This window comes from Ambystoma mexicanum, chromosome 8 (assembly GCF_040938575.1).
Source record: "Ambystoma mexicanum isolate Mex_15411 chromosome 8, UKY_AmexF1_1, whole genome shotgun sequence".
In the NCBI taxonomy this organism is placed as follows: domain Eukaryota; kingdom Metazoa; phylum Chordata; class Amphibia; order Caudata; family Ambystomatidae; genus Ambystoma; species Ambystoma mexicanum.
Window position 1 is genome coordinate 1,103,421,454 of NC_090929.1, and position 25,601 is coordinate 1,103,447,054.

The 25,601-nt window shown below is 44.2% G+C and overlaps 1 protein-coding gene across 5 annotated transcripts in view; it reads right to left on the reverse strand.

Moving 5' to 3' along the window:
• The window catches only part of ATP13A2 (ATPase cation transporting 13A2), a 749,950-nt gene that overhangs the window by 83,691 nt on the left and 640,658 nt on the right, over window positions 1-25,601 (reverse strand). For all 5 annotated transcript variants that reach the window (XM_069611124.1, XM_069611127.1, XM_069611125.1 and 2 more), the window contains exons 22-23: window positions 23,002-23,112; window positions 19,335-19,414 (exon numbers count right to left, since the gene is read on the reverse strand). In XM_069611124.1, coding sequence (XP_069467225.1) covers window positions 19,335-19,414; window positions 23,002-23,112 — 191 coding nt within the window. The remainder of the gene's footprint in view (window positions 1-19,334; window positions 19,415-23,001; window positions 23,113-25,601) is intronic.

Genomic DNA, 25,601 nt, shown 5'->3' on the forward strand with positions numbered 1-25,601 from the left:
AACATTATGTGGGAGAGATTGGCTGTGTCCAATTCGGTCACTATTGCAGGATAGGCTAGAGCAGCTGAGGAGCTGATGCATTCAATTTGGTTGCTGACGCAAGATATATAGCGCAACCAAATACCAGGTGAACACAATGGCTAATGCAGCACTCAATTAACAGGTGAACATAGAGGTTCAATGCAGCAATCAAGTGTCAGGTGGGTGCACAGGCTAAATGCAGCAGTCAAATATCAGGTGGGTACCTCTCCAGGACTGAAATCTCTGCATTGGGTCCCAGTGGCTGCGAGGATTAAGTTAAAAAACCCTCTGCATTGTCATTGAACAGACTTCCTGCCTCCCTGAAACTTGAGAACCATCTCCGGTTCCGGAAGCACCTCAAAACCTTCCTCTTTGCCTCTGCTTTCTCTCCCCCTCTCCCCTGCTGAATTCCTGTCAAGTAACTGCACTGGTCACCTGGCCACCCTTTTTGACTCTCGCCCATGCCCCCTCCAGTTGCCCACCTACACTGCCTCCCTGACAACATGAAGGTTTGCTCATATGAGGTCATCATGGGTTACTTGTGGACATATCATGAAGCTGACCATGAGGCTAACTCTCTTCTTGATACCATCTAGGCCTATGGCTTTACTCAGCTGGTTAAAAATGCCACCCATAGCGTATGAACATATTTTGGATTGGATTCCTATCCATACACCTTCTATAGATTCTTTGCACATATCTTTATGCCCTTGGTCAGATCATTATCTGATCACCTCCTCTCTGCTTTTACCTATGAAATTAGCCAAAGTGGCTATTACTCCACAAAGACCATCAAAAGGAATATCCAGAATATAACAATAGAAGTATTTTGTGAACTTGCCCGTCCTTTGCTAAACAACCCTACTTCCTCTAATTCTACTGAAGTCCTTGTTGAACATTATCAAGATATTATTTTTAGTATTATTAATACACTGGCTCCTCCTATTGCCAGGAGAGTTAAAACAGAAACCCTGGGTAACTCCAGGTTTTCTGGTGATATATTGGAACTTAGGAAGCTGAAATTACAAATAGAAAGTGTCGGAAAGTACCATCCCCAGATAATCTCATTTCTTATCGCCTAGCAGTTGCTAACTATAAAAATGCTATTGTGACTGTCACATGCAAGTACTACGAAAAATCCACTAATTCCTCCCAAAGAGAACTCTTTTGCATACTGAAGGCATTTGGAGGGAAAGTAACTCTTATCCCGCTATTGTCAAAAGTGATGACTGGCGCTCTGACATCCAATTTAGTTTCAGTACCAAGCTTAATACTCATTGTGCCAAGATTGAAGCCTTTCAACTTAATCTGGAATCGCCCATCTATACCAGCACTAATATTGAGAATGACATTTTTACACCACAGTGCCACAATTTAATTTTAGAGAAATTGTGAGACTGACTTGGTTCAAACTGTTCAACTCCTTAAACCTTCCTGCCCTGGTGACACTTGCCCCCCCTAGTGTTGTTAAGGAGAATATCAGTTGCCTGGCACCTCTCATTACCAGAATAGTTAACACCTCCTTTACCACTTCTTTGGTCCCTATGTCACAGAAACATTTCTGGATCTCTATTATTCTTAAAAAAGAAATACTTGATCCCACTATTATACAAGTAATTATCGCCCTATTATGAACGTCCCCTTCTTCCTGAAAATTCTGGATAGGGTTGCGTATCTTCAGCTGCAGAGCCATATTGAAGGTTGTCGTCTGTTGGGCACTCATCAATCTGGTTTTCGAGCCGTGCATGGTACGGAGACTGCTATGCTTAACTTGAAAAATCTTTCCCAAAATCTTTACCATATTTCCCATGTTGTGGATTCTGGTCAGATTGAGCTGCTTATGCTGCTTGAGCTCTCAGGAGCTTTTGATCTGATTGATCACTCACTACTGCACCAGAGGCTGGCCACTATTGATAACTCTTCTAAATCTGCGCTTTCCTGGTTTGCTTCTTTTCTGGGACCTAGATCTGCTTGCATTTCCTCTGGTCGTTTTCAATATTTGCCTGAAAACCCTTACCTGTGGTGTCCCACAGGGAGCTTGCCTCACCCCCACACTATTTAACTTGTACACTCGCTCTCTTTTTGATCTTTTAGATAGCACGGTGGCGTAAGTTACACCAATTACGCTGACGACACTGAAGTCATGCTTATAGGATCCAGCCAACGCCTAGCCAAACTGGACTAGAGATACTCCCAATTTAAAATTGCAGACTGTCTTATTAAAGTTAGCCTTTGGGTCAAAACTCTTGGTGTCCATCTGGACACTAATCTTAATATGAAGAAACACGTGGGACAGATTAAGGCTTCCTGTGCTTACACCACTTATTAGGCAAATAAAGCTGTACATGTCTGAATCTAACACTGCTTCTCTTGCTACTGCCCGTAGATCTGTGTACTGGCTTCCTGTTAAACAATGTATCATGTACAAGTAGTTAACTCTGACATATAAATGTCTGGCGACTAATGCCCCTGTTTATTTGATCAAAAGGATTATGTATGCTCCTTCCAACCATTCCCTTCGTTCTAATTGCTCTAGTAAACTTTATCAACCACGCTATAAGCTAGAAAGTTTTGGCGGTACAAGCTTCGATGTAGTTGCAGCAAGGCTGTGGAATTTCATTCTTAGTGAACTCAAACTGCTCAGATCTCTACAGTTTAAGAAATCTTTATAGACTTTTCTGTTTAATGCCAATGATTAGTCTGGGTCTTGTCCACGCTCCTCTGGCCTAGCCTGTCTCTGGAGTGAATCTTCAGATATTGTTGGGATTTCTCGTCTAGATTGAACAAAGACCTTATTTATTTCTTGATTAGCTTGTGTTTCGTCAGTGCCCCCCTTGCTTGACTTGTTTTTGTTGTTATTCTCCTCTCCTTTCACTCCCTGCGCACTGTGGCCTGCAGGCGTGTTGAGCTCTATAAAACTTAAAATGCAAAGAAATAAAAAACATAGGGCATAATGTTCCACAAAAACTTGAGGTGGAGGTTGCAGGATTTGACCGTAATTTTAATATGGTTTTGTAAGGAGAGAGTGGCATCAAAAAGGATTCAGAGATTGAGGGTGACCTTGGCAAGGCATGTGCGAGTTACACCTCCAAAAGCCAGAAGGGCTAAATAGGTGAGCCAGGGTACTGAGGATGAGGATCTCAGACATCTCGCCATTAAGAACGCATGTATTGCTGCAACCTAATATATTTATAGTGTTATTCGTTTTAAAAAAAGTGTAAATAAATGCCTTGGGCAGGGGTCTGCAACCTGTGGTTGTTTGATCTAGATGATAGCTACTCACTAAAATATAGGTGATACACTGGGCCGATTGACAAGGTGATACATCCAAATCCAGTGGTTCTCAGGGAGAGAATGAATGGACCTGCCAACACCCTTGAGTGGAATTCCTGAGGAAATTCCAGCTCACAAGTTGAGGACATAGGAGGAGTTGACAGTAGACACTGGCCCAGTGAAGCAGCTAACTCGAGCTTCCAATGGGAGCCAGGAAAAACTTGAGACAATAGGAGGAGGGCTATAAAAAGCCAGCAGAATTAGTCTGCAAGGAGAGGTGTTGGGTAATGGTGGATGAAGACCAACCGACCACACAGCAGTGTGGAGAAGACTTTTGGTGTATGGTGTTGGGATTTAGAGAGTAGTACCAATTTTTGTTGGATGCTTTGGGTGAAGAATGTTTGAAGATCATTTTAGAGGGTAAGCAAGAGGGGATTGAAAATAGGTTGGAGAGAGGAGAGATCAGAAAGGAGTGTTTTCTAAGGTCGAGTGTACAGACTTGTCACGTGCTGAAAACGTGGGGCAGGGAAGCCAGCTTGAATATTCTGACATGTCATTTCTTGAACACTTCTTTTGCATAACTTTCTTTTCCACACTATTTGTAATTAGAAGTAAGGATTGGCAATACGTTTATTAGTATAGGCATTTTTTATTTCGACAGACTCGACTAGGACTGCGTTATTATTAGATTAGATTTAGGATTAGATGGGCGTTTCTCAAACCCAACTGAAGTTCAATAAACACCCTTGAACTGTGATCACTTGTGTTTGTCTTACTGTTTGATACAATGCCTTCATTACATTTTCCAAACAACGATTCCTCAGAAATAGCAGAAATGCCTTTTCCCACAACACTGAACAAAAGGAAGTCTTTTCAACTTTACTCAACGATGACAAACAGGTGTCTTTTCTCAAACAGTGATTCCTTAGAAATGGTAGAAATGTATTTGACCACAACACGGTTTGGAGGATAACAAAAGAAGTTTTTTAATCTTTAAAGAATGGAAAAATAGTCTAATTTTCACAACTACTACAAAATTGATAGGATGGCAAAATGTTTCTTTCACATTACATTTCCAAAGATGGTTTCCTGGTTTAATCCCCTGCCAGAAATGTGTCCTTTGACTCCTTAGATCTCCTGGTGTACTCTCTTGCCAGGTATCCTTCAATGTGTCTCTTTCTTTCATAGGTTTGATGCATTACCTGATGAACTCCACTGCCAGGAATCCCCCTTTCTGAAATTTGCAGATCCCCTGGTGTACCCTCCTGCCGAGTATGTTTATCCAAAAATAGTTCACTGCTTGATGTTCTTTGTTCACCAGGTCTTTCTACAATGTTCACTTTCTTCCTATGTATAATACAGTTGCACTCCTTCACTGTTTATAACTCCTTTACTTCAGACACCACTTGTTACAACTTCCCCCACATTGACATCTCATTCATGGAGGTTTGTAAACGTTCTCTCAGTTAACTTCTTCATTAACATCTCTTGGCTGGTGGCAATCCTTGTTCCAATTTTCCCCAAATGTATATTTCATATAAGGAGATTTGTACAATCCTTGCCTTTGCACTCATTTAGGCAGTATTCAAATTGCCTACTCAATTATTAATTTCTTTTGCAAGCACGTCCCGGGATCCCCAACTTCTCTGGGCCGACTCACCAGTCTGACGTGTCGCTATGGCAAAGGTCTTCCTATGGGAAGGCTTCTCCGATCGCGCAGACCTTCTTTTGGTTCCTGCTTCGGCTTCCCAATGCCTCGCCGATGGAACCGGGGCAGTACCACAAGACCATGTTTCTATGAGCCTTGAGGCGGCGGTCTGCTTTGCAGCGGTTCTCCCAATGCTCTCTCACTCGTTCCCTGTTCCTCTGGGTGGTTGCCTGCCAGTGCTTTGCTTTCCCAACATGGCTGTCTCGGCCTCTATCCTTCTGCTGTTGATCACGCTTCCCGCTTCGCCTGCTCTGCCGCTCTCCTCTTTCCTTTTTGAAGTTCTTCATGATGTTTAAATGCCCTGCGCAGCTGATTACCAGTCTGACAACTAGTCCTTACATTACATTTGATGTTTCACATTGAGTCCTTCCTCCTCTTCCTCGTCTCAGTACGTTAGGCTTTATGGGAGTTGGAGTCCCTAGGTGTTTCAAACATGTTAAGGTTACATTGCTTTACATTTGTGTTTAAATAAGAAACAAGAGAGACAGAAGATGTTATGTTGGGGTTATGCACATATGAAGTGTGAATGGCATCAGGTCAGCAGTATGCCATCAATATGTTACAGATTATGTTTTCAGAAGGGAGGGAAGAACACTGTCTTTTCTAGGGAGTCATCACTTCCTCCCTGACAGCCATCTCTGCCCATGTGATGCTGGCTCATAATACCAGCCACAAGGTCAGGATCAGGTATGGGCTGCCGTCCCCTGGCTGCATGGGAGGCGATTTTAGGCTGGGGATCAGTGATGACTCCATAGGAGTCATCACAGAGAGCAGAGGAGAGTTAAGGCAACAGTAGTGTGCAGAAGTAGTGGGATCAGGAGGGAGCAGACGGGAGGAGGACAGATGATCTCGGGAGTATAGCTCAGTGGCAATGCGCTCGTTTTGGAAGAAAGTCGATGCAGAGCATCTCAGGTTTGATCCACCGGGTCCGCACTTAGAAACCTCTAGGTATTAAGCATGTTATAAATAACCAATTAGAATTATAAAAGATGGAGAATACCAGGAGACTGAGTGCAGAAAGGGTGACAAAGCGACAGCACGCGGGACGGCGGGCGCAAGGGAGGGCCAGCACAAGAGAGATGGAAGGAGGGATAGAGAGAAAAGAGTGAGATGGCCATTGGTACGAAGGACCCAAACAAGGGCAGTCAGTCTGCTCTGCTGTGTAACTGAGAGAATTCATGTTAGATAGAGAAGGTTATGACCTTTAGGCCTCCCTATCATCGGGTCTGCCTAGACAGTAAGAGTCACCGGGCTATAGACAAGGATCTGTACTGTCACCGGAACCTACCCTATATACCTGAACTCTCCACTGGCTTGTTTCGTACACATTTTTATGATAAGTGGAAAACCTATCCCTTTTGTCATGTGACTTATTGAGAACCTTGTCGCATGAATATTTAATTATCAGCGTTTTGGTTGGATGATTATAAAGTTAATTTCACAATAAGAATAAACTTCTCTGTCTTAAAGTTTTATTATTGTATTTAATCTAAATTTGTGGACATTTTTTGCACTTTTGAGTGGCTATAGGTATTTGGAAGATTTTCAGAGACATCTCAGAATACTTTTTTTGTTGTTTTTTTAACACCTAGAGCTCTGTACTCTGCAGTGGAAACACTTGCAGAGAAAGAAGAGTGACTGATGAAGTTGCGCAAGTAAAAAAAAAGAATGGCTACAGGACAGAGGGGAGGGAGAGAGATTAAGGATTGAAGGAGGGGACTGCTGAGCAAACACTTTGATTGGAGTAAGAACGCATAGCTCAATCAATGGGGAGATGGATAAAGGGAAAAAAGGTGGGCAGATTGATAAGGGAAACTAATGAATAAAGGACACGATTGGGTAGAGAGCAAAAAAGGGCCAAAACCACTAGGTGAGGAAAAGGAAGGCTAATGTAGGGGATGGAAGGACAGAGCAAAGGAATGCTGTACATAGTTGAAGGAAGGGTAAGAGTGAAATACGATATGGGATTTTTTGAGAAGTACACAGGAGGATGGAGGTGTGTAACAGACAAGACATGATGTGAATTTGAGGCACTGGAGGTGTAATTGGATAGAAAAAAAGAGATAAGTCAGTGGCAGTGAGGGGCAACAATTGCAGTGGTGTCTGTATGGAATGGAAAAGTGTTGGTAGTCTAATCAGGGGGGAGGGAATTGCAACAGTGAGATGGAAATACGTGAGAAAGGGCCGAATAACTCTGGTAGAGAGCAAGAGGAGATAAAATGGAACAATGATGAATAGAGGAGGGGGGAGAACAGTCAGCGGCTAATTAAACCATGGTTATGGCCTTCCTTGCGTCCGTTACGCCTTTCTTTGACTTTGTAAGTCCTGAGAAACACCCCAAACCTTCAAAACAAACATAGGATATCAGGCTAGAGCATTTAAAATAGGACTCAATTTGTGGAGCCTCAAACTTTACCCTGTGTAACCTTCGGTCTTTTGATATTCACAACTTCCTCCACCCTTATCACTCTCCCCTCTGTCCCAGGCTTTAACTGTCTCTTTATCTTAACTTTAAGCTCTTCCTTACGGTGTGCCAAAAGGTCTTGGAACCAAACTCAGTCATTAACTGACTGATCATTTTTTTCCCACTCATTCGGTCAATGACTGCGTTATTTGTGGCACAAAAAAAAAATAGCAGTACTATTTGCATCCCTTTCTACTCTTTCCATACATGCTCTCTGCTACTGAATGGTATACTTTCGCCTCCATCAACCGGCCCTTCTTCCTCCTCCCGCTTTCCTCTTTACATTACTGTGAAAGATGGGAGAATATTCCATTCTGGTCTCTGCACAGTGTGGTTTTAGACTTGGGGCCTCCACTGTGGATCAGGTTTGTGTGTTTTGGCACTCGTCTATTAAATATGGTTTGGCTAATGTAATGAATCAGGAGTAGGACTCGGACACAGGAGCATTGTGATAATTGCTAAAGACTTTTATTAAAGTAAAGGAAGGGTTGGAGAAAGACCTCTCTCGTCCTAACACCATGAGGGGCTTCCCAGCCTCAATGAAACGAAAGGATGTCAGTGTCAGAACATCCAAAAATAAAGAGTTCACCATCCGGTGTCCAAAATCCTATCCGGACACAAACTAAACTTACGCAAATGTCCAAAGGGATAAAGTCTTTCAACTGGCCATCTGTAGTGTTCTTCAATGTTTCAACAAAATTAAAAAAAGGTGCACAAATGAACAAATTATTAAAGTTTCACAACTCTCAGAACGATAGCCACAGTTATTTCCCTTGGTGAAAGAAAACTTTCCAATCCAGGGTTTATGGCTCCCATTCCCTAGACTCACAAACTCAAGTGTTCTTCCTTATCCCTTGACTCCCATATTTCACCAAAGTCCAATCACTTTATCATCCCAAGGAGGTGTGTTGCATTCCCCTGGGTTTTCACACACTTTCAAGACAGTCTCTTGAACGACTGTATTTATGATGGTATGCAGGTCCTTGACTTCCAATCCCCCTGCCTGCTATACTTCTCTGCGAGGACTTCGCAACATTCAACTTCCCTTCTGGGTGCGGGTCTCGCAACAGGCTGCCTGGTCTACTTTCCTGCCAGGACTTATTCACAGTGTAACAATTTAGATTTCTGAACCATTGGTTCCTTGACCCCCTTTTCCTCGTCTCTTTCTCAAAGCATCCCAGGGTCCCATCTCCCCTGCTTGGCTTCGCCTGGTAAGTGTCTTTGTGATACATGCAACAAAGCGCTGCAGTGTCCCACGTCCCATCCCTGGACTCACCAGTATTGTTTAGCCGTCTCAGTGTTCTCTGAGCTTCTCACACCAGCGAGGCAGCCTCTCCTTCGGTTGCCGTCTTGTCTGTCTCCTGGTGTTCATCAGGCCTCCACCTTTGCTCATCAGCCTTCCCTGCAGCAAACTCTCTCCGTCGGGATCAATTGAGATGGGTCCAGTAAAGGCAGTTCTGCTTTCTGCTGCAGCTGCTCTACTTCTCGTCCCCCGACCCACCTCAGGCAGAGTAGAACTCCCGCTTTCTCGAGTCGCTGGGATTTTAAATGTCCTGGCACCAATTGGATGTTTCCAACCACTAGAGCACACCTCCGGTGCCAGGCCGACGTGCTCTGCCATTGCTCCCCTGCTCCTCCTAGTCTCAGTGCTTTAGCACAAGTTGTCAAAAGGAGTTCTACTGTCAGTATGGGGAAATTGAACAGGTTCAACATCCCAATAGGCCATAACCGTCTGTGTATTAAGTGGATGTCATACCCTGAGTGCAAAGGGGGATACCTTGATGCTTCCAATGAGTCTCCTTCCCTCCCATGAGGGTCTTCTCCCTCTAGATGGTCCTTCCCCAGGCAACCACCCCCAGGGTTGGGATCAGGAGCTGCTGACCTTCCCTGGCCATATGGGAAACAGTTTCTCCGGAGAGGGAATGATGACATTGTGGGATTCATCACACTAAGAAGATGCCGCTACATGTAGCCTTTCTGGACTTCTCATCAGCTTTTGATATGGTGGTCAGAGAAAGGCTATGGGTTGAAATGGGAATCAACAGACAGCTTGTTGCTTAACATTATCAGGTCATTATACTTGAACACCTCTGTTCTGCTTAGGTTTGGCTTGCGGGATCAACAGACAAAAAATGGACAAACACCTAGAGGAGTTAAACGGAGTTGCTTGCTAGGCCGGCTTTTATTGTGTCTGTGTATTAATGACATGTCCAAGTTTGTGGAAGAGGCATCCGAAGATATCTCTGCTATTAACGGAAAACCTTTTCTGATGCCATTATATTCAGTCAATTATGTTCTCTCCCCCCCCCCGCACCCCACTGAGAACCCTGAAAGCTCTTAGAACTCAACTTCAGGCAGTAGCGTCCTGCTGCAAACACTAACCATCTAATTTTAAATAAATTAGAAACAAAAGATCCTCAAACATCGTAGTAGGAAAGAAAAAAGTAGCTACATGATGAAGGGTGAAACCACTGAGGTAGTGAAACACTTTACATATCTGTGAGTAGTCATAACATCAAACCGCTCTTGGAAAGAACATATAGAGCACACAACTAGAAAAGTGGCAGCGGCAGGGAGAGCGATTATTAGCTTTGTCCGTAAGCATATAGATAAATTTGGGCCGAAAGTAAAAATGGTCCACTGATAGAAGTTCGGAGGCTGGGTAGCTTACTGAGATGAGATTTGAGGCCTAGACAAGAATGTTGCCAGAGTTGGGGCCAACTCTGGAAACTGCTCCTATATCTTACCAAAAGCTTTCAGAACAGTGTCCTGTTAGCTGACAACAAAGGAGGGCACTGGACTCACCTGCCGGGTAAGCAGTAAAAAGAGACATCTCAGAATAATGAGCTAGTGGGCCGGGCCTGGCAAGAACATTTCATCCAAGACTTTGGGCCTCATCACGAGTTGGGCAGTATTCCTTAAATGTAGTGCTAACTGCATTACCGCCACAGTTAAGGGCCCGCCCGATCATGAGTCTGGTGTGTTTACCCCAGCACAGAGCTGGCGGTAAACACGCTGGGAAAATGCCAATTTTCAGTGCAATTACTGCTGGTGGTGGTATTAGCACGCAGTAATCGCACCGATAATGCAAATATAGTTGGGCGGAATGACAGTCGGGATACTGCCCAACTCGTGATGAGGCCTTGTGTCCACCTAGAAGAACCGGTTGGTAAAAACTTAACATACTGGATTATATACATTTTTTATTTTTAACTTCTTTTTATTGATTTTTACAACTAAGAGAAAAAGAAAAAAGAGGAATGCGTTACCCAACTCCTTCCCCCACCCCGCACCCCTCCCTCCCCTCAAGGCAGCAGCATTATGTCTGTGGTCCATAACCTCCTCGGACCGGCCTGCAACAGTTGTCGAGTTTTTATGGTGGAGAAACAGTCCTCCCAGTTTCCCCCCTCCCTTCCCTGGGAGTGTCTTCTCCTTGTCCATGGGTATTTACACTGGCACTTCCGAGTGACATCTGTATTGTCCATTGTCCGCACAGGCACAGGACCCGGCCAGGCCTTCTCCTTTCCGGTTGTGTGCTCTTCTCTGGTCTATATATCGCCCCCGGGCGCGAGCGAGTCAGCTTCTTCATTTTCTGGCCCTCCGGGGTCGCTCATGTTGTCTCCGTCTCTGTTTCGGAACAGGCTTTGCACCAGGGTATTCCACGCCAATATTCTAGCTCCGCTGTTGCCTTCTTCCCTCTGCGTGGCTCTCGACCAGACTGCTGCTTCTGCTAGTGCCCATTTTTTGCAGGTCTGCCCACCAGCCCTCCTTCGAGGGGCCTTCGCTCGTGTTCCAGGCCATAGCTATGCGGCGCTTCGCCAATATTGTCATCAGATCTTTCATCTTTGCCACATGCGACATCTGCCGGTGCCCCCTAGGGAACAGGCCCAATATGTAAGACGCCGGCGACCAAGCTGGGATGTGAATTCCTGCTGTCAGCGCCCTTTCCTTTACCATGTTCCAGAAGTCTATTATTTTCGGACGCGACCAGAACATGTGCACCATGTCAGCTTGTTCTTCTCTGCAGCGCGGGCAGCACCGGGTCCGTCCATCCCCCATCTTCGACATTCTCTTGGGGGTTAAGTATGCTCTGTGCACTATATAGATTTGCATCTGCCTGAACCTAGCATTCCTGGAGACCTTCTTTGTGTACTGGAGGGTCCTGTTCCATTCCTCATCTTTGAAGGGTTGTTGAAGCTCCTACTCCCATTTCGCTCGTGCATTCAGTGTCTTTTTGTTGGTGGTTCCTAGTAGCTGCTAATAGAGTCTGGACACGGTGTGTCCTCCTTCAGAAACATGCGTGGCGTATGGCTCTGGCGTGTCCTTCTCGACTGCCTCAGGCTGCTGGTCTTCACTTTTGCAGGCGAATGACTCCATGACTGTCTTGTCTCCCCCTGCCACCTTTTTGCTTATCTGGCATGTTGGCTTCGGCATCTCCGTGCCTGTATATGGGTCTTGCTTGTGTATGTCCTCTCTGGCCCCCTTCTCCAGCGTCCCTGCTGGTAGCCGCCGCCCGTCCCAGTGTTTTTTAGGGAGGAGGTCGGCCGCGTGTGGGGATGTGTCACCCTCCGCGGCATAGTCCGTGGTTTCCCGCCTCCCTCGCTTTGGTGGTCGGCACTGGCAGCCCAGGTGCTGCCTTGGGTGGACTGTGTCTCGTCACGCAAGCCCAGCAGTCCCCCGCTTTGCCTCCAGGCCCAACGCTCCGTCCGTCTGCCTCGCCTCCTGGTGTCGGGGTCCCCTGTTGGGCTCCCGGGATAGTCCTACTGTTGGCCTCAGCTCCGGTGCAGCTGCTCGTGTTCGTGCTCCTCAGGCTCTCGCGGGCCCCCCTTCGGACTGGTCTGTGCCGCGGGCCGCTGCTCGTTTCCTACGGCCGCGGGCCTCCACGTCGCTGCCTGCTCTGGTACAGCACGGCAGCGCGCAGCACTGTCTCGATCCTCTCTCCCCTTCCGCTGCTGCCGGCCCCTCACGCCTCCAGGGTGGCTCTCTGGTCTTGACTGGGCTGGATGCTGCCCGTCAGCGCCTCCCAGCCCTGCCTTCCTCCGCCTGCGTTTCTTCATGTCTAAGGACGCGGGCAGCAGTGTCAGCGGGACGCGTCCGCCATTTTGCCTGACGGCTCCGCGTACCTCGCTCGCTCCGTTTCTACCTTCCCGGATTTTCGCCAGGTTTTTCCCAGTGCGTGCTTCGGACCCTCCGGTGACTCTTCCCAGTGTTTGTCCGATCTTTCAATGGTTATTTTCGGTCTTTTTGTAGGATCAGTCGTCGGATTGAGTGGGAGCTCTTCAAGATTAGCTCACGCTCGCATGGCCGCCAAGCCACGCACCCTACTGGATTATATACATATCTTGGCCCCGTCCTATCGTCGTACTGATACATATAGGTCGATGAACAGGTTAAATAGTACACAATTGATAAGAACAAGCTGGTAGTTCTGGCTCACTTAGATTGGGCCGACATTGGGGAAGCACACCATCCCCATCTATTGAATTTTATCCAATCCTCAAGTCAGACGCCTCTTTGCACCCGTCAGAGCAGATACATGCAAAATGTGTGAGGATGCAAACATGCAACATTTCCTCCTCACATGCTCAGTTTATGAATCTAAGGTCAAGAAGTATCAAACCTCATTTATTGAAGGAAGGTCTCTCGGAGATCGGCAATAGCAAAAAGTCCCCCAAAACAAGGGACATAGCGGTATCACTAAGTCTGTAGCAGGTTTGAATTACAGGGGTTGGTGTCAGATTAGCTTGATGTCCAATGACCAAAGGTTTTTAGGTTGTCTAAGGGGCTGCGAGAGAGGATGATTGTGTACACTTTCAACATCGGGCTCTTTTTGGGTCAAACCCATGCATCCTATTTGGGTAGTCTATACCTGGATGGTCCTCAGGCAAGCAAGGGACTAATGTAACCACATTACACTTTTTGTACCAAATTATATTAGGTATTGTATTACAAAGTGCTGTATGAAATCAGGGCCATTTAGCTTGTATATGAAACTAATTGTCTACTTTTTCTTAACTCAGTGTTTGTAAGTGTCATTGTTTTATTTTGCGCTGAAAATATATGGCGGCATGTGTATTATTTCTAACTCCGTGTTTTATCTTTCTTTGAATATATATGGTATACACTATTATTTTAACACTTATCACAACACTTACAACCTAATTATTTTAACATTGCTTTCACAAAAGGCTAAATCAGTTGAAAGTCTAAATAAAATCTAATCTTACTGGAAAAGTATCTAAGAGACATTCTCCATTCTCTGATCTCATCTGATGTTTTCAGCACCAATTTCATCTCTGTGGCTTCACATTCATCTTCCTTTCTTTCCTCCTTTTCTCCTCTTCTCATCTTCCCGATTGTGAAACATCCAGTTCTTTGCTCTGGCACATTCAAAAGTTTCTTCGTTTTATCCCGTTCCTTCTCTTATTGGCAAGGTCTTTCCATCTCCAATTCCTTTCCTTATTTCTCCTTTGAACACTCCTCAATCTACCTCCATAGCTCTTTCAAATTGCAAACATACTGTCATCCTGCCAACCAAAAGTCTACTCTTGAAATGTTCACTCTGGCTAACTATCGTCCAATCTCAATTCTTCCTTATGTATCTAAAAACTTAAAACGGGTTGTTTACACAGAGGTCTCTACTTACCTGGACCATCATTCTCTCCCTTCTATACTTCAGTCCTGCTTTCGTCCTATAGACTATGCAAACAGCTTTTCTTTGTGTTACTGATTCCTTACTCTCTGCTCATCCTGCCAAACATTTTTCTATTCTTACACTCCATGATTCATTAGCTGCCTCTGATACTGTTGATCATTCTTCACTGCACTACTATTCCATCTCTGGGATGTTCAGGTTTGGCCCACCAATGGTTACAGCTCCATCTCTCGGATCTTTCTTTCTCAGTCTCTTGGGCTGGTAAACCTTCTCCTACTTTCCACTGTTACACTGTGTTCCACAAGGCCCTGTCCTGGGTCTCTTTCCTTTTCCCCCTCTATTCCTCCCCTCTTGCCTTCATTGCTAAGTTTTACAGCCTTTCCCTGTCATTTCTATGCTGATTACTCACATTTTGTTTCCTTTTCTTCTTTCCCCGACTCTTCATTCTGCGAATTCTGCTAGTGTACTGGACACCCAATCCTGGATACATTCCAATTTCCTTCATTTAAACGTGTCCAAAACTGAAATTCTATTTTTTCCTGCTTCATCCATTCCTTCTGTTTCCCCCTCTCTCTTCCATTTCCTTTCTGCCCTCTACTTTTTCCTTAAGTCAGATTCCTCAAAATCTTGGCGTTATCTTTGACTCATCTCTAGCCTTCCAAGCGCATATCTCCACTAATGCCTCTAGCTTCTGTTGCTTTCCAATATATACCATCCGTAAACCTTGTCTTCAATATATCTCCCCTATTGTTCTGTCACGTCTTGATTAATGTTCTGCTTAACTAATTGGCCTTCCTCTCTATGGTCTTGCTCCACTGCAATCTATTTTTAGCTCTCCTCTTCATACTATTTTTCTGCTTTTCTTCTCACATTTCAATCTCTTCTCTTCAAATCAAACGCCTTGCTTTCTTTGGATTGATGTCTGCTCATCTATTTCTTATGCATTGTTTTTACATGCATCTATGGCCTGGCTCCAACCCATCTTCTCTAATCGCTATCTATGTTCCTGCTCCTTATTCACGCTCCAAATCACTTCAGCTTGACATGTTATCAGTTTCTAAGCCTCCCTTTGATAAATCCTGTTTTCATTACTAGCACCTAAACAATTCAATCATTTAACTCCATTAGGTCTTGGCACACACTTTCTTTATTCTGCCGCTCATTTAAAATGTATCTCCTTTCTTTACATCACTGATTATTGTGGCGTAATACTCTATTTTGTACTTTTTTTCTATGTGAAGTGCTTTGGCGAAAGCTCTATATAAATCAATAAATACAAATACAAAAGTATTCTTAAACATGTGGTTGGTGTTTTTATTTCCTCGACCGTCTGTTGGAATCCCACCAGGGTCGGATTGGCCCTCGGCCTTTTGGCCCGTGGCCGGGCCGAAATCATCCCTGGGGAGTGGGTGATGGTTTCTGGCCATGCCTAGGCTGGTTTGGAAAAAAAAAAAAATTGAAAAAAAATTATTCTTTTTTAAAAATATTTTTTTTCTTCCAAAAGCCTTTCATCCTTCTTAGGTCGATAAATGAGTACCAACACACGGGTGATATTGCATGCATATTTGTTCTATAAAAAAAGAGCTTAAACGTAAGTGCTATATAATAACATATCATTTGGTCTTGGACGTCTGCTTGGATTCACAGTAATTTAGTGTAATTAGGACACAATGCTATTTGATGCCACTTCCTGTTTTGCCAAGGGGAGAAAGGTTGTGTTTCATTGCTTCCCGGGATGTCACTTTGGGGTGGGGTCAAATGACATCACTTCTGGTGATGTCATCAGAGGTCAAGGGTCGTGAGGGGTGGGCCACTTTTTAGAGGCAAAGGGTAGGCCAGTTTTTTTTGGGTGACCAGGCCTATTTCCTGTCCCAGTCCGACCCTGAATCCCACCCCCTCTGCCCTCTAATCTAGCCCCCCTCCCCGAGCACCCATCCACTCCCTGGGCCTAGATTAGGGTTTTTCTGAATCAAATTGCAACTTTATTTTATGTTTTTTCTCCTATATGTAAAAACGAAGGCAGGGCAATTCTATCTGCCTTCGTACCAAAATATTGACTTCCATTTTAATTACCACAAAAAACATTTACTACCAAAACATGGCATTATTTTTACTTCCACAATAATTAAAGGTCTTCCAAATGTTTAGGCATGTAATTTTAGGGCTTTGTCTCCCAAAATGAGACCTGATGCTCCATTTGTGGAGACAGCACCCCAATTTATTCTAAGCGGGTAAAGGATGAAAGACTGGGGTAAGCAATGGAAGAGTTGTGATGCATAGTTGATAATAAAAAGAACCACTTCAGAGTCTATCTCTCAATTTACATGTGGCGCAAACCTCGAATTACACATGAAAGCCATTTCCGTACTTTTATAAACAACCGTTCCTGCCTAACTGCTGTAGTGGTGCGTCATCTACCAAATTTCTCAGCTTTGCTCAAAGGAGAGAGTCCATTCCACATTTCAAAAGAGTTACGCATTATCGGGTTTTGCAATATTGTGTGAAAGCAGAATGCATTATATGTGTGTTTTATTTGATTCAGTCTAGAACCTATGCAAATGATTCTACCATTGACTATTACTGAGAAAAAGTTTACCAATCTGAACCTTTTTTATCCTTCTCTTTTGAGAATGGAAGCTGCGGCATGTTCTTGGAAAACAAAAATCACTTCTACTTTGTTGCGACTCACAGTGGCAACCGGACAAGGAAGCTTCCTGAGCTTGTGGCTTTGAAGTCACTGAATAGATTGCAAATTCATGTCAAGGAAAGATATCTAGAAAGAAGAAGTATTGAATGAACCTGGGAAGGCAAAGAAGGACTGCTACAACAGTACAAATTCGTCATTATACAGGTTCTAGCCTGGGAAAGTGGTGGCACGCTGGAGCAAGGTGTCGGAGAAAGGGGTAGCATAATATGAATTCTTTATTAAACCATAAGCAAAAAGGCCTAACTCTCCCTCTTCTAACAGGTATTCCCTACATAACTTGCTCGTCGTCAGGGTGGTTGACTAAATTAAAAGGTCATTGTTCTCCGTAAAAAACTACCTAACTCTACCCCTACCACTATATGTTCAAACAACAAAGAACACCAAGATAATGGCTCCCTTCTCCTGGTTCACTGGTATCTACCTTGGGGATTGTGTTTAAGTCTTAACTAAGAGTTAATGTTACACAAAGATACAAAATACCAGGATAGCTACCTTCTCCTGGTCCAATAGTTAAATCTTGTTGACAATATCTTTGGCAACCTTTCCCCTAGTATCTAAATCAACACGACTGTTTTGGGAGGCTAGAAGAAGGACTCCCTTCTCCTGGCTCACTTGACTCTTGATGACAATATTTGACAGTTCTGATTAAGCTTTGTACTTCTCTCTCCAGAGTTGATTTAAGCCGTTCTGCTTCACTTTGTTTGATGTAACCATAAGTATTGTTATGAGGAACACATGTCCCGGGTCCTTGGTTATCTTTGCCGAAATCACTGAGATGAGGGAAATCATTCCTGATGCTTGGATAAGCATTGCAAGAATCACTGAGATGAGGCAGATCACTCCTGATGCACTTCTCACTGATAATGTCACTTTTTTCACTTCTCCACCAACTACTGTGACGCAGGAGATCCCTCCTAGTGCTTTAGTTATCCTCCCTCAAGCCCCTACCAGGTCCATTGTGGTTCCAGTTACCTTTTTCTTCCTGGGACCATGTCGCCGGTTCTTCCTGGGACATTGTGGCTACTCTTCTGTGTTCGTCGTTCGCCTAAGTTCTTTCCTCGCTTCTCTCTACCCCGCTTTGGTTCTGCAGGGCTTCCGGTTCAGTGGTATGAGCATTGTTAAGGGACCTACCGGTCCACCTCGCTGAGGTCATGTACCTTTCACTGGATTAGCACTGCTATTGGCCTGGCCGCCTCCTAGCTCCTGAGGCTTACTCTGACCTTTCAGCCACGTCCTCTTGACTGAGGGCTTGCTTCTACGTTTCACGTCTTAGTGACTGTGTTTGAACTTCCCGAGAAGATGCATCATTACGATGGCTTCACTCTGGTTTCACTGGTACACTTTCAAGTGGTCCGTTGTCTGTTTTTATGGCCAGTGCTGGATCCTCCCCAGTGCAATGTCAAAGTCCCTTTTCTGTATTGATGATGCACTCCTCAGGCTCCTCAGGTACACCTCTTCTCAGTACTTTGGAAGTCACATGAAAGAACAGTTTGAATAACTCCTGTAATAATCTTCTTCACAATATTTCCATTACACACTGAATTAGGTTTCATAGGAATAAAAGGAGTAGTTTCACAATAACATAAGCTTTTCTTACAGATCTTAGGAATTTCAGGGACTCAAAAAGGTAAGAGGGTTAGGGAGATCCACCATGGAACGGGAGTCAGCATCCCCATGAGCGATGTCCCTCCCTGTGAGGTCCCCCCACCCTCTTTTTATGACCTCTAGGGGGATTTTCGGGTAGTGGCTTTACCTCCCCAGCCTCACAGGGAAGGGATCCCCTATGGGGAGAAGTAACATGATTCCACGATTGGTCACAAAGTAGACCACTGAGGGACTACATTCAGATCACTACCCCACTAAATAAAACCACAACACATTATCGTTATAAGCCTTTGCTTGTGACTTTAACAATTCAAACGGACACATTCCTGAAATGTAGTAGGTTTTAAGTGTTACCTACCCATTAGCAGCAGTGAAAGTAATTGTGCTCCCAGGATTACGCACCAGCATAATTCCCTCAGCTGGGATGATATACTGCCCACACCCACAAGAACCCTTCTTCGAAAAAGAAATGTGCAGTCCCTCTGGATGTGCTCAATGGAAGATCTCAAGTTCAGAAGGTATGACCAAGTAATATTGACACATCATGCACGAGTAGAAGGCACAATGAAATTACATCTGTCTTGTGCAGACAATGACCGTGAGTGATTCCTGCCACAGGGGATGTTATCAGGGGTGCTTTAGGACTACAATTCTATAGTTTGAACCCCCTTTCTCAAAAATACACAGTTCAGAAACTGCTTTTGACTCTGGTTACATTACATAGATAATCCGAGGAGTTAGACCCCACCCCCCACACTCTGCAGAGTTTTGGACATTATTGCCCAGGCCAGGTTTAGCTCGTAAAGCAATCCACAATGCTTTCTGGGTGTGGGCTGACTGCAAAGTCCTCCATTCATAGCAACTCTCAAAGCAAAGCCACAAGCATAGTAAAGACACTTACTGCAAAGCCTGGAGGCTGCGTACTAGTTGCGCCTTCTGGTCGGGAGACATGCGGGCAAAGATGGTGCCTTGAACCAGGATCTGCAGAGGCAAGGGTGGAAAATTCGTCAGGCGCATCTCATCTCAGAGGCCACAACGGTATTGATTTGTGTTGGGAAGGTCAATGCAGGAGTCTCATCCTCAATTTATGTACGATTTTGGAGTTTACACAAGTGGGTCAACTCAAATTTGTTCACGTTTTCAATGTGTTGGGTAGCAAAAATAGATATTTAACAAAAGCAATGGCACATCCCAAGGAAACAGCTTTTATTCTTGAGTGAGCCAAGCAGAGAGACACCACTTGAAACTTCAGGAGGACTTTCCAGACTCGGCACCAATTTAAAGGAAGAGGGCAGAATGGAGTCAGCTCTGCTTGGTTTTGATAGAAACACTGAGGACCAGTGTTCCCTCTAAGCTGTGCGCATGTGCGCTTGCCCAGCTTCCTTCTGGGTGCCGCTCAGAAGATTTTTAGCAGCGCACACAGACAATTCTCACCTATTCAAAAATATTTAATGAGGCACAAGCCACAGCAATTAATTGAAATTAGCTTTCTTTTAAAATAGGCAACTAGTCTTCATATTGTGCTAATGTGCATTACACTACCATTCAAGGGTGACCGTAAACACCTAAAATCCCTAACAGCAAAATACACACATAAGAGGTAAAAAACGAATATGAAAAACTGGCTTCATGCACAGAAGAATCTAACCCAGATATGCCTGCTCACATTAACCAAATAATGTTCCCTCCCCACCCATGGCTCCTACGCTTGATTCTACCGTACTTTGACCTTATGACACCTAACTTCTGCCCCAGAACACATTAAGATAGTACCGGACAACATTGACTCCTCCTTTCTTGGCTCTGCGAAAGGTTAGCAGATGTGTACCTACATCCACTTGTTTTATGTTTGTTGTAATATGAATAATGTTCACGTGCCAGAATTTCTGTTACTCATTGTGCCTTACCAAAAGCGTCATACACACAATACAATCAAACTACCAGCTAAAATATTGGATACTGACTGTAAGTAAGCAGGCTACCTGGATGTGTAACCTTATCCCATACTTCCCCTTCTTAGTACATACATCACGCAAGTGCTTTGGAGCGGCCCCCTTGCAAGTTAACGCGTTATAAAACTAAAATATTAATTTGCCCTGTAAGGATTTTGAGAAGACAAATGTGATGCTCAGTATCTCCAACTTTAGCATTACTAACGTTACCCTATAAGTGGAGAGCAACATTGCAATATCATTTACTTTGCCTACACGGGATAATGGGTATGGACTATGCCTGGGATTACTCGTCCGTAGTATCAGGGCACTGGATATTCAGACGGGAGAATGCCTTCCTTTGGACATAGACCGTCACACATTATATTATATATAACTCGCTCCTAGCAAAACAGTTTCACTGAGAACTGTGTAATCCTACACAATGATATAAGGGTGGGGTATGTTGCAAACAATCCTGTATGCACTGCAAAAGAATTGCGTACATGCAGAGTCATGACATTCTTAAAATGCACATAATATTTTGAGTATTAAATGTGCCTTGCTTGCAAAGTATTGTGGATCCTCCCCTCAGCATCAGAATGGCTTCGTTTTGGACCTTTAAAGCCAAAGTAAAGCGGTGGCTCTTCGATAAGAAACACTAACGGTCCGCTAACACACCCTCAATAATATTGTGCCTGCTCAATCTCTCTGTATGTATTTCTGCAATACTATACTAACTTTCTTACATGTACAGTTTCAACCCCTGACCTGTCTGTAAACATCGGTCGACCTGCAGTTATTGTTGTTATTGTGTTGTTGTAAATTCTTCTATATGCCTGTAACACTTGCTCAAGTTCTAGCGCACAGTTACTGCATGGTTCGGTGCGCGGTACAAATAAACTTAAACTAAACTGGGTCTGCAAATATTCCAGTGAGTGTTTACTGCTACAATCCCTCACTTTTTACAGTGCTCTATCAACTAGTATTGGAGGCAAGCACAGGGGCCGAGGAAGGGTATGGGTGGAAGAGCACAGGTCATCACTACTTGCGGGTGATGAACAAAGCAGCTAATTTCAAAAACCAAGTCAGACGTTTCAGCAGTATACTGAAGGAAATGTGTTGCTTGTTTGCTAAAGGATAGGAAATTCTAGTACCCGTCTAGACAACAGCACCTTTGTTTTCTTTCTATGCTCAGCTGATGAGGGCTTTTCAATATAACCATGTGCTCTGTATCGTCTCTAGCATCTCCCTGCATCTTATTTAACTCATAACAAAGAATTACAGAAGAGGGATCCATAGTTACAAAAGAAGGGACTCAATATGTTGTATCTCTTGAGATTTGATGCCATTAACTTAAAAGGTGTATATATGTGATTTTCTTACATAGAGATCCACAATAAACCTCAATAAAGCTCTTGTTTAATTTGTCTAGGCTCTGGTGTGGAAGGGTGACCATAACTATGGACTATATTATGTTCCCTGTCATTTCACTTTCTATTTCAGGGTTACAAGCAAGGCTCTAATCAGATTTTGCTCCCTACATGGAGTCAAATGATTTTTCAGGGAGTAAAAAAGTAATTAACTTTGCCACTAGGGATACTTTCTGCTTGTAAAAAGATGTTCTTCCCCTTAAAATTCCTGTTGCGATCAGGCATTCATATTATTAGAGTTCCTTCCTATGCCACTGCTCTGCTGCTGGTCACTAATTCGTAAAAATATAAGCTGAGCTTTGTGGGTTGAAGCAACAAAAGGTTCATTGTTTCTCGTTTTTGGTGGGCACATTTTCATTTTTAGGGAGTACATATGGATGGTGTATATGTCTCTTAGCTGTAAGGTTGGTGTTATCACTACCCAAAGGACAACGTAATGTGCATAGTAAGCAGAGGCACAGGAATATTTAATCATCATATTCTGAGGCGCAGTTATTCTGATGCAATTATCATCCTTACACAAATTATTAGACGCATGTTCTCCTGGCCCTTGAATTACTTCATTAAAGTGGCACTTGAACTCCTATCAGCATGTTTTTTCACACATTGCTTTTAATTGCCACTAATCCATCGGCAAATGTTGTATTCTGTCTGAATTTCTTGACAGCCACATCCGTTTATGACAAGAGATATTTGCGATTTGTAGTACACATGAGTGATTTTCCAGTGGCATAAAACGTTGGCAAAGTACTGTGGCATATGTTGAAGTGTTGGACTGGTTGATGAGTTTTCTGTTTAATCACATATGACATATTCTATTTTAGCCTATGTGTTTGAAAAAAGTTTATGTGATTTGTCAAGAATTGCAGTGGCTGGGAAGAGAAAATTCCTTTCCAAACTCTCTTCTGCGACGGTAGTTCACTAAATACGCATGCTCACAAAGTGGCTTACCTCATTAGTCAGTTGCGCACATGGAAAATAATGTGCGCACAACAGCAAACCAGTTCCGCACATAGAGAAAAATAATTAGAGGGAACATTGCTGAGGACACCATGCATCACACAGCAAAAGGGCTCTCTTGGGTGCTCCCCATGCTTGCTTCAGAGTAATAACACGCTGATGTATTATAGGATAGTCAGGAGGTGGAATGAAGTGGGAAAGAGGGGGTGATATACACTAACATACACAAGGTCTTATCACTCACCTTGGGCAGCAAACTCGGGAAGTGATCATGCACCACAGCAAATGATTTCCCATTCAGCGCAAAGTGGTAGGAGCTCTGCTCCACTGAGACAGACTCCTGTTGGTACATGCCCTGCAAAAACACAAACTTTAAACCGAGTTTCATTCTATTGCATCATATCACCACAGACACTCACAGGTGCACACCAAAGGATTAGTTAGCAAAATGGGAACTTGGACTCAAGGTTTAGGGCCTCGTAATTAGAATTGCCACTAACAAATGGACGGAATCTTCACTTAAAGTATTTAGCCATTGCGGCCTTGTTTGCTGCTTGTTTTGCTGGCCGCTTAGTAGACATGTAGCTGGAACTGAACAGAGGTTCTAATGTGGAAGTTTGTGTTAGGAGAGTGGCTAACGATAAACCATAGAGCATTACATGTGGCAGCAGCAAGAATACACTTTGAGACTTTAGTACTGCTCAGGGTTGTGATTAATTCCATGGTTGGAAGTGTATATGGAGACTCCTATGCACCCTTGGTTCAGTGCCACCCACCAGAGACAAACAAATGTAAAACTGAAATGCTGGTTAGCAATCTGTGGAAGGACTATCTAATTAATAAGAAGCAGATGAGAAATTTGTTCTAATGGATAATGCATCCTTCGTACGAATTTCACACCTTTTGAAAAATGTCCTAAGCAGTCTCTCTGCAGGACAGCCGGTTGTCCATTTGAGGAACCACTAACAAATAAAAAAATATCTGAAGAAAGCCCAAATTGAACATTTTTGCATGCAATAGAATTGTGAAAGTAATGCTTGGCAATACTTTGGGGACTTACAATGCACAAGTAGCTTCCTGTTCAACAGGTTTTGTAAAGCAACTCCTCCATGCTGCCCCTAAAAAGATTGGACGCCAACATCCAACACGATTATGAGCAGGCACCAGGATCACATCCGAAGTCACAGAAAACTGGGAGTTCTCACTAAGTCCTCAGTGGCCCCTGAAGAAATAGCGTACTAAGCTTCTGGCACCAGAACAATGCAAGAGGACAAGGGAACATGCTGGCAAACGAAGTTCAGTCTACAGATCCGTGCAATAATGAGAGACCCAGACTTGCCGTTAAGCTTCTGCTATCCGGATTGGTCTCAAGTGAACCGACTTCAATGGGGCCGTGTGGATATGGTGGAAATACTGTTAGCCTTCAGGACTGGTCCAAAACACATGCAAAAAAAGAGGGCCCCAAAGCTCTGCAGATCATGCCTCTGGTAAAACCAGTCCACCAGGTATCAAAATGAGAGCGTCCTTCTCCTTAACTTCTGTGCCCTTCGGGGCTGTGGTGGAGGCAATTACTGCAGGCTCTGTGTTTTTTTTTCCATTTTTTTCAGCCAGCTGATTATATTTGTGAGGGTGTCTGCCAATCTAACTGCTCTACTGTGTAGCTCCACCCCCCTCACCACTTCTCCGATTAGGTAGGGCCAATACCACTCAGCCAATAATCTCCAGAGGCGGGGAGAAATGGGAATACTTAATCTCGGACCCAGAGCTTCCTTAGTTTGGTTGTTTGATCAAATACATGATTTTCTGCTGCTCTTGTGCCTGCTTTGTACGTTGACCTACAAATGTACCAACTAGAGCTATTCAATCGTTGGTCCGCTGGACAACTGGAGGGTTGTTCAGTGCATGATTGTATATTGAGCCTCCCACCCCTTGAGTATGTCCAGCAAATCAAAAGGCTCTCGTCCATTGACCAACTTAAAGGTTGAAACATCAGTGGAGGCTTACAAGCTCTTTCAATCTAGAAAATAGGGCCTCTGGTAACAGGTCATCCCATTTCATTCTGCTCTCCTGTCCTTGTCTGCCAATTTAAGTCTTTTGTAGCACAAGCTCTTCTGTTAAGGAGAGTAGTGCAGGGAAAACTTGTGCTCCAAGTCTTAGTAGAGTATGGGTGTTTTCCCATACTAAGTGAAGCCCAGACAGGGTGGTGACAGTGGCACCTTTATTTTGACCTTTTGTGAGGTGCGGTGCACCTTTTATTATTGATCACAAGTCAGCATATGGTGCACTACAGTGATAAAAATGGCTGAAAACGTTGTTTAAGCACAGTCTTTGTGTGTGTACGGGAAACTGGGTTAGGCTGGGCATGGGGCTGCAGACAACCCCAAAACACTTCCTGGATCCTGCCTGAGATCGTTACGGTTTCATTATTGGACATCCGTCCAGAGTTTGAATGTTGCAGGTCCCCCAAAAGGTGGTATGGGGACCACGCAGCTGAGAAGCATTCATCAATCTAAAGCACAAGAGGCCACAGAGAGATACAGAAGGACTGCTGCTGCGACAACCATTGGCTGAGACATCCACCACAAGTCTGCACTCTATTGGACAGGGGAGACCTTACATTGTGCCTCCCTCCCTTTAACTGGTTCCACTGATGGTACCAATTCAGAGTCCTGTATTGCTGAGGTCATTGCACTGGAGCCATATTGAGTTGTGGGCCTATAGCCTGCATCCACTATCCCAAGTTGACACACCTCCTGTTGCCCGGATTGTGTGCAGCCTGGCGCAGTGAAACTGGAAGTGCACCATTATACGACCTGGACATCACTGCTCTGCTGCTGCTCCCTA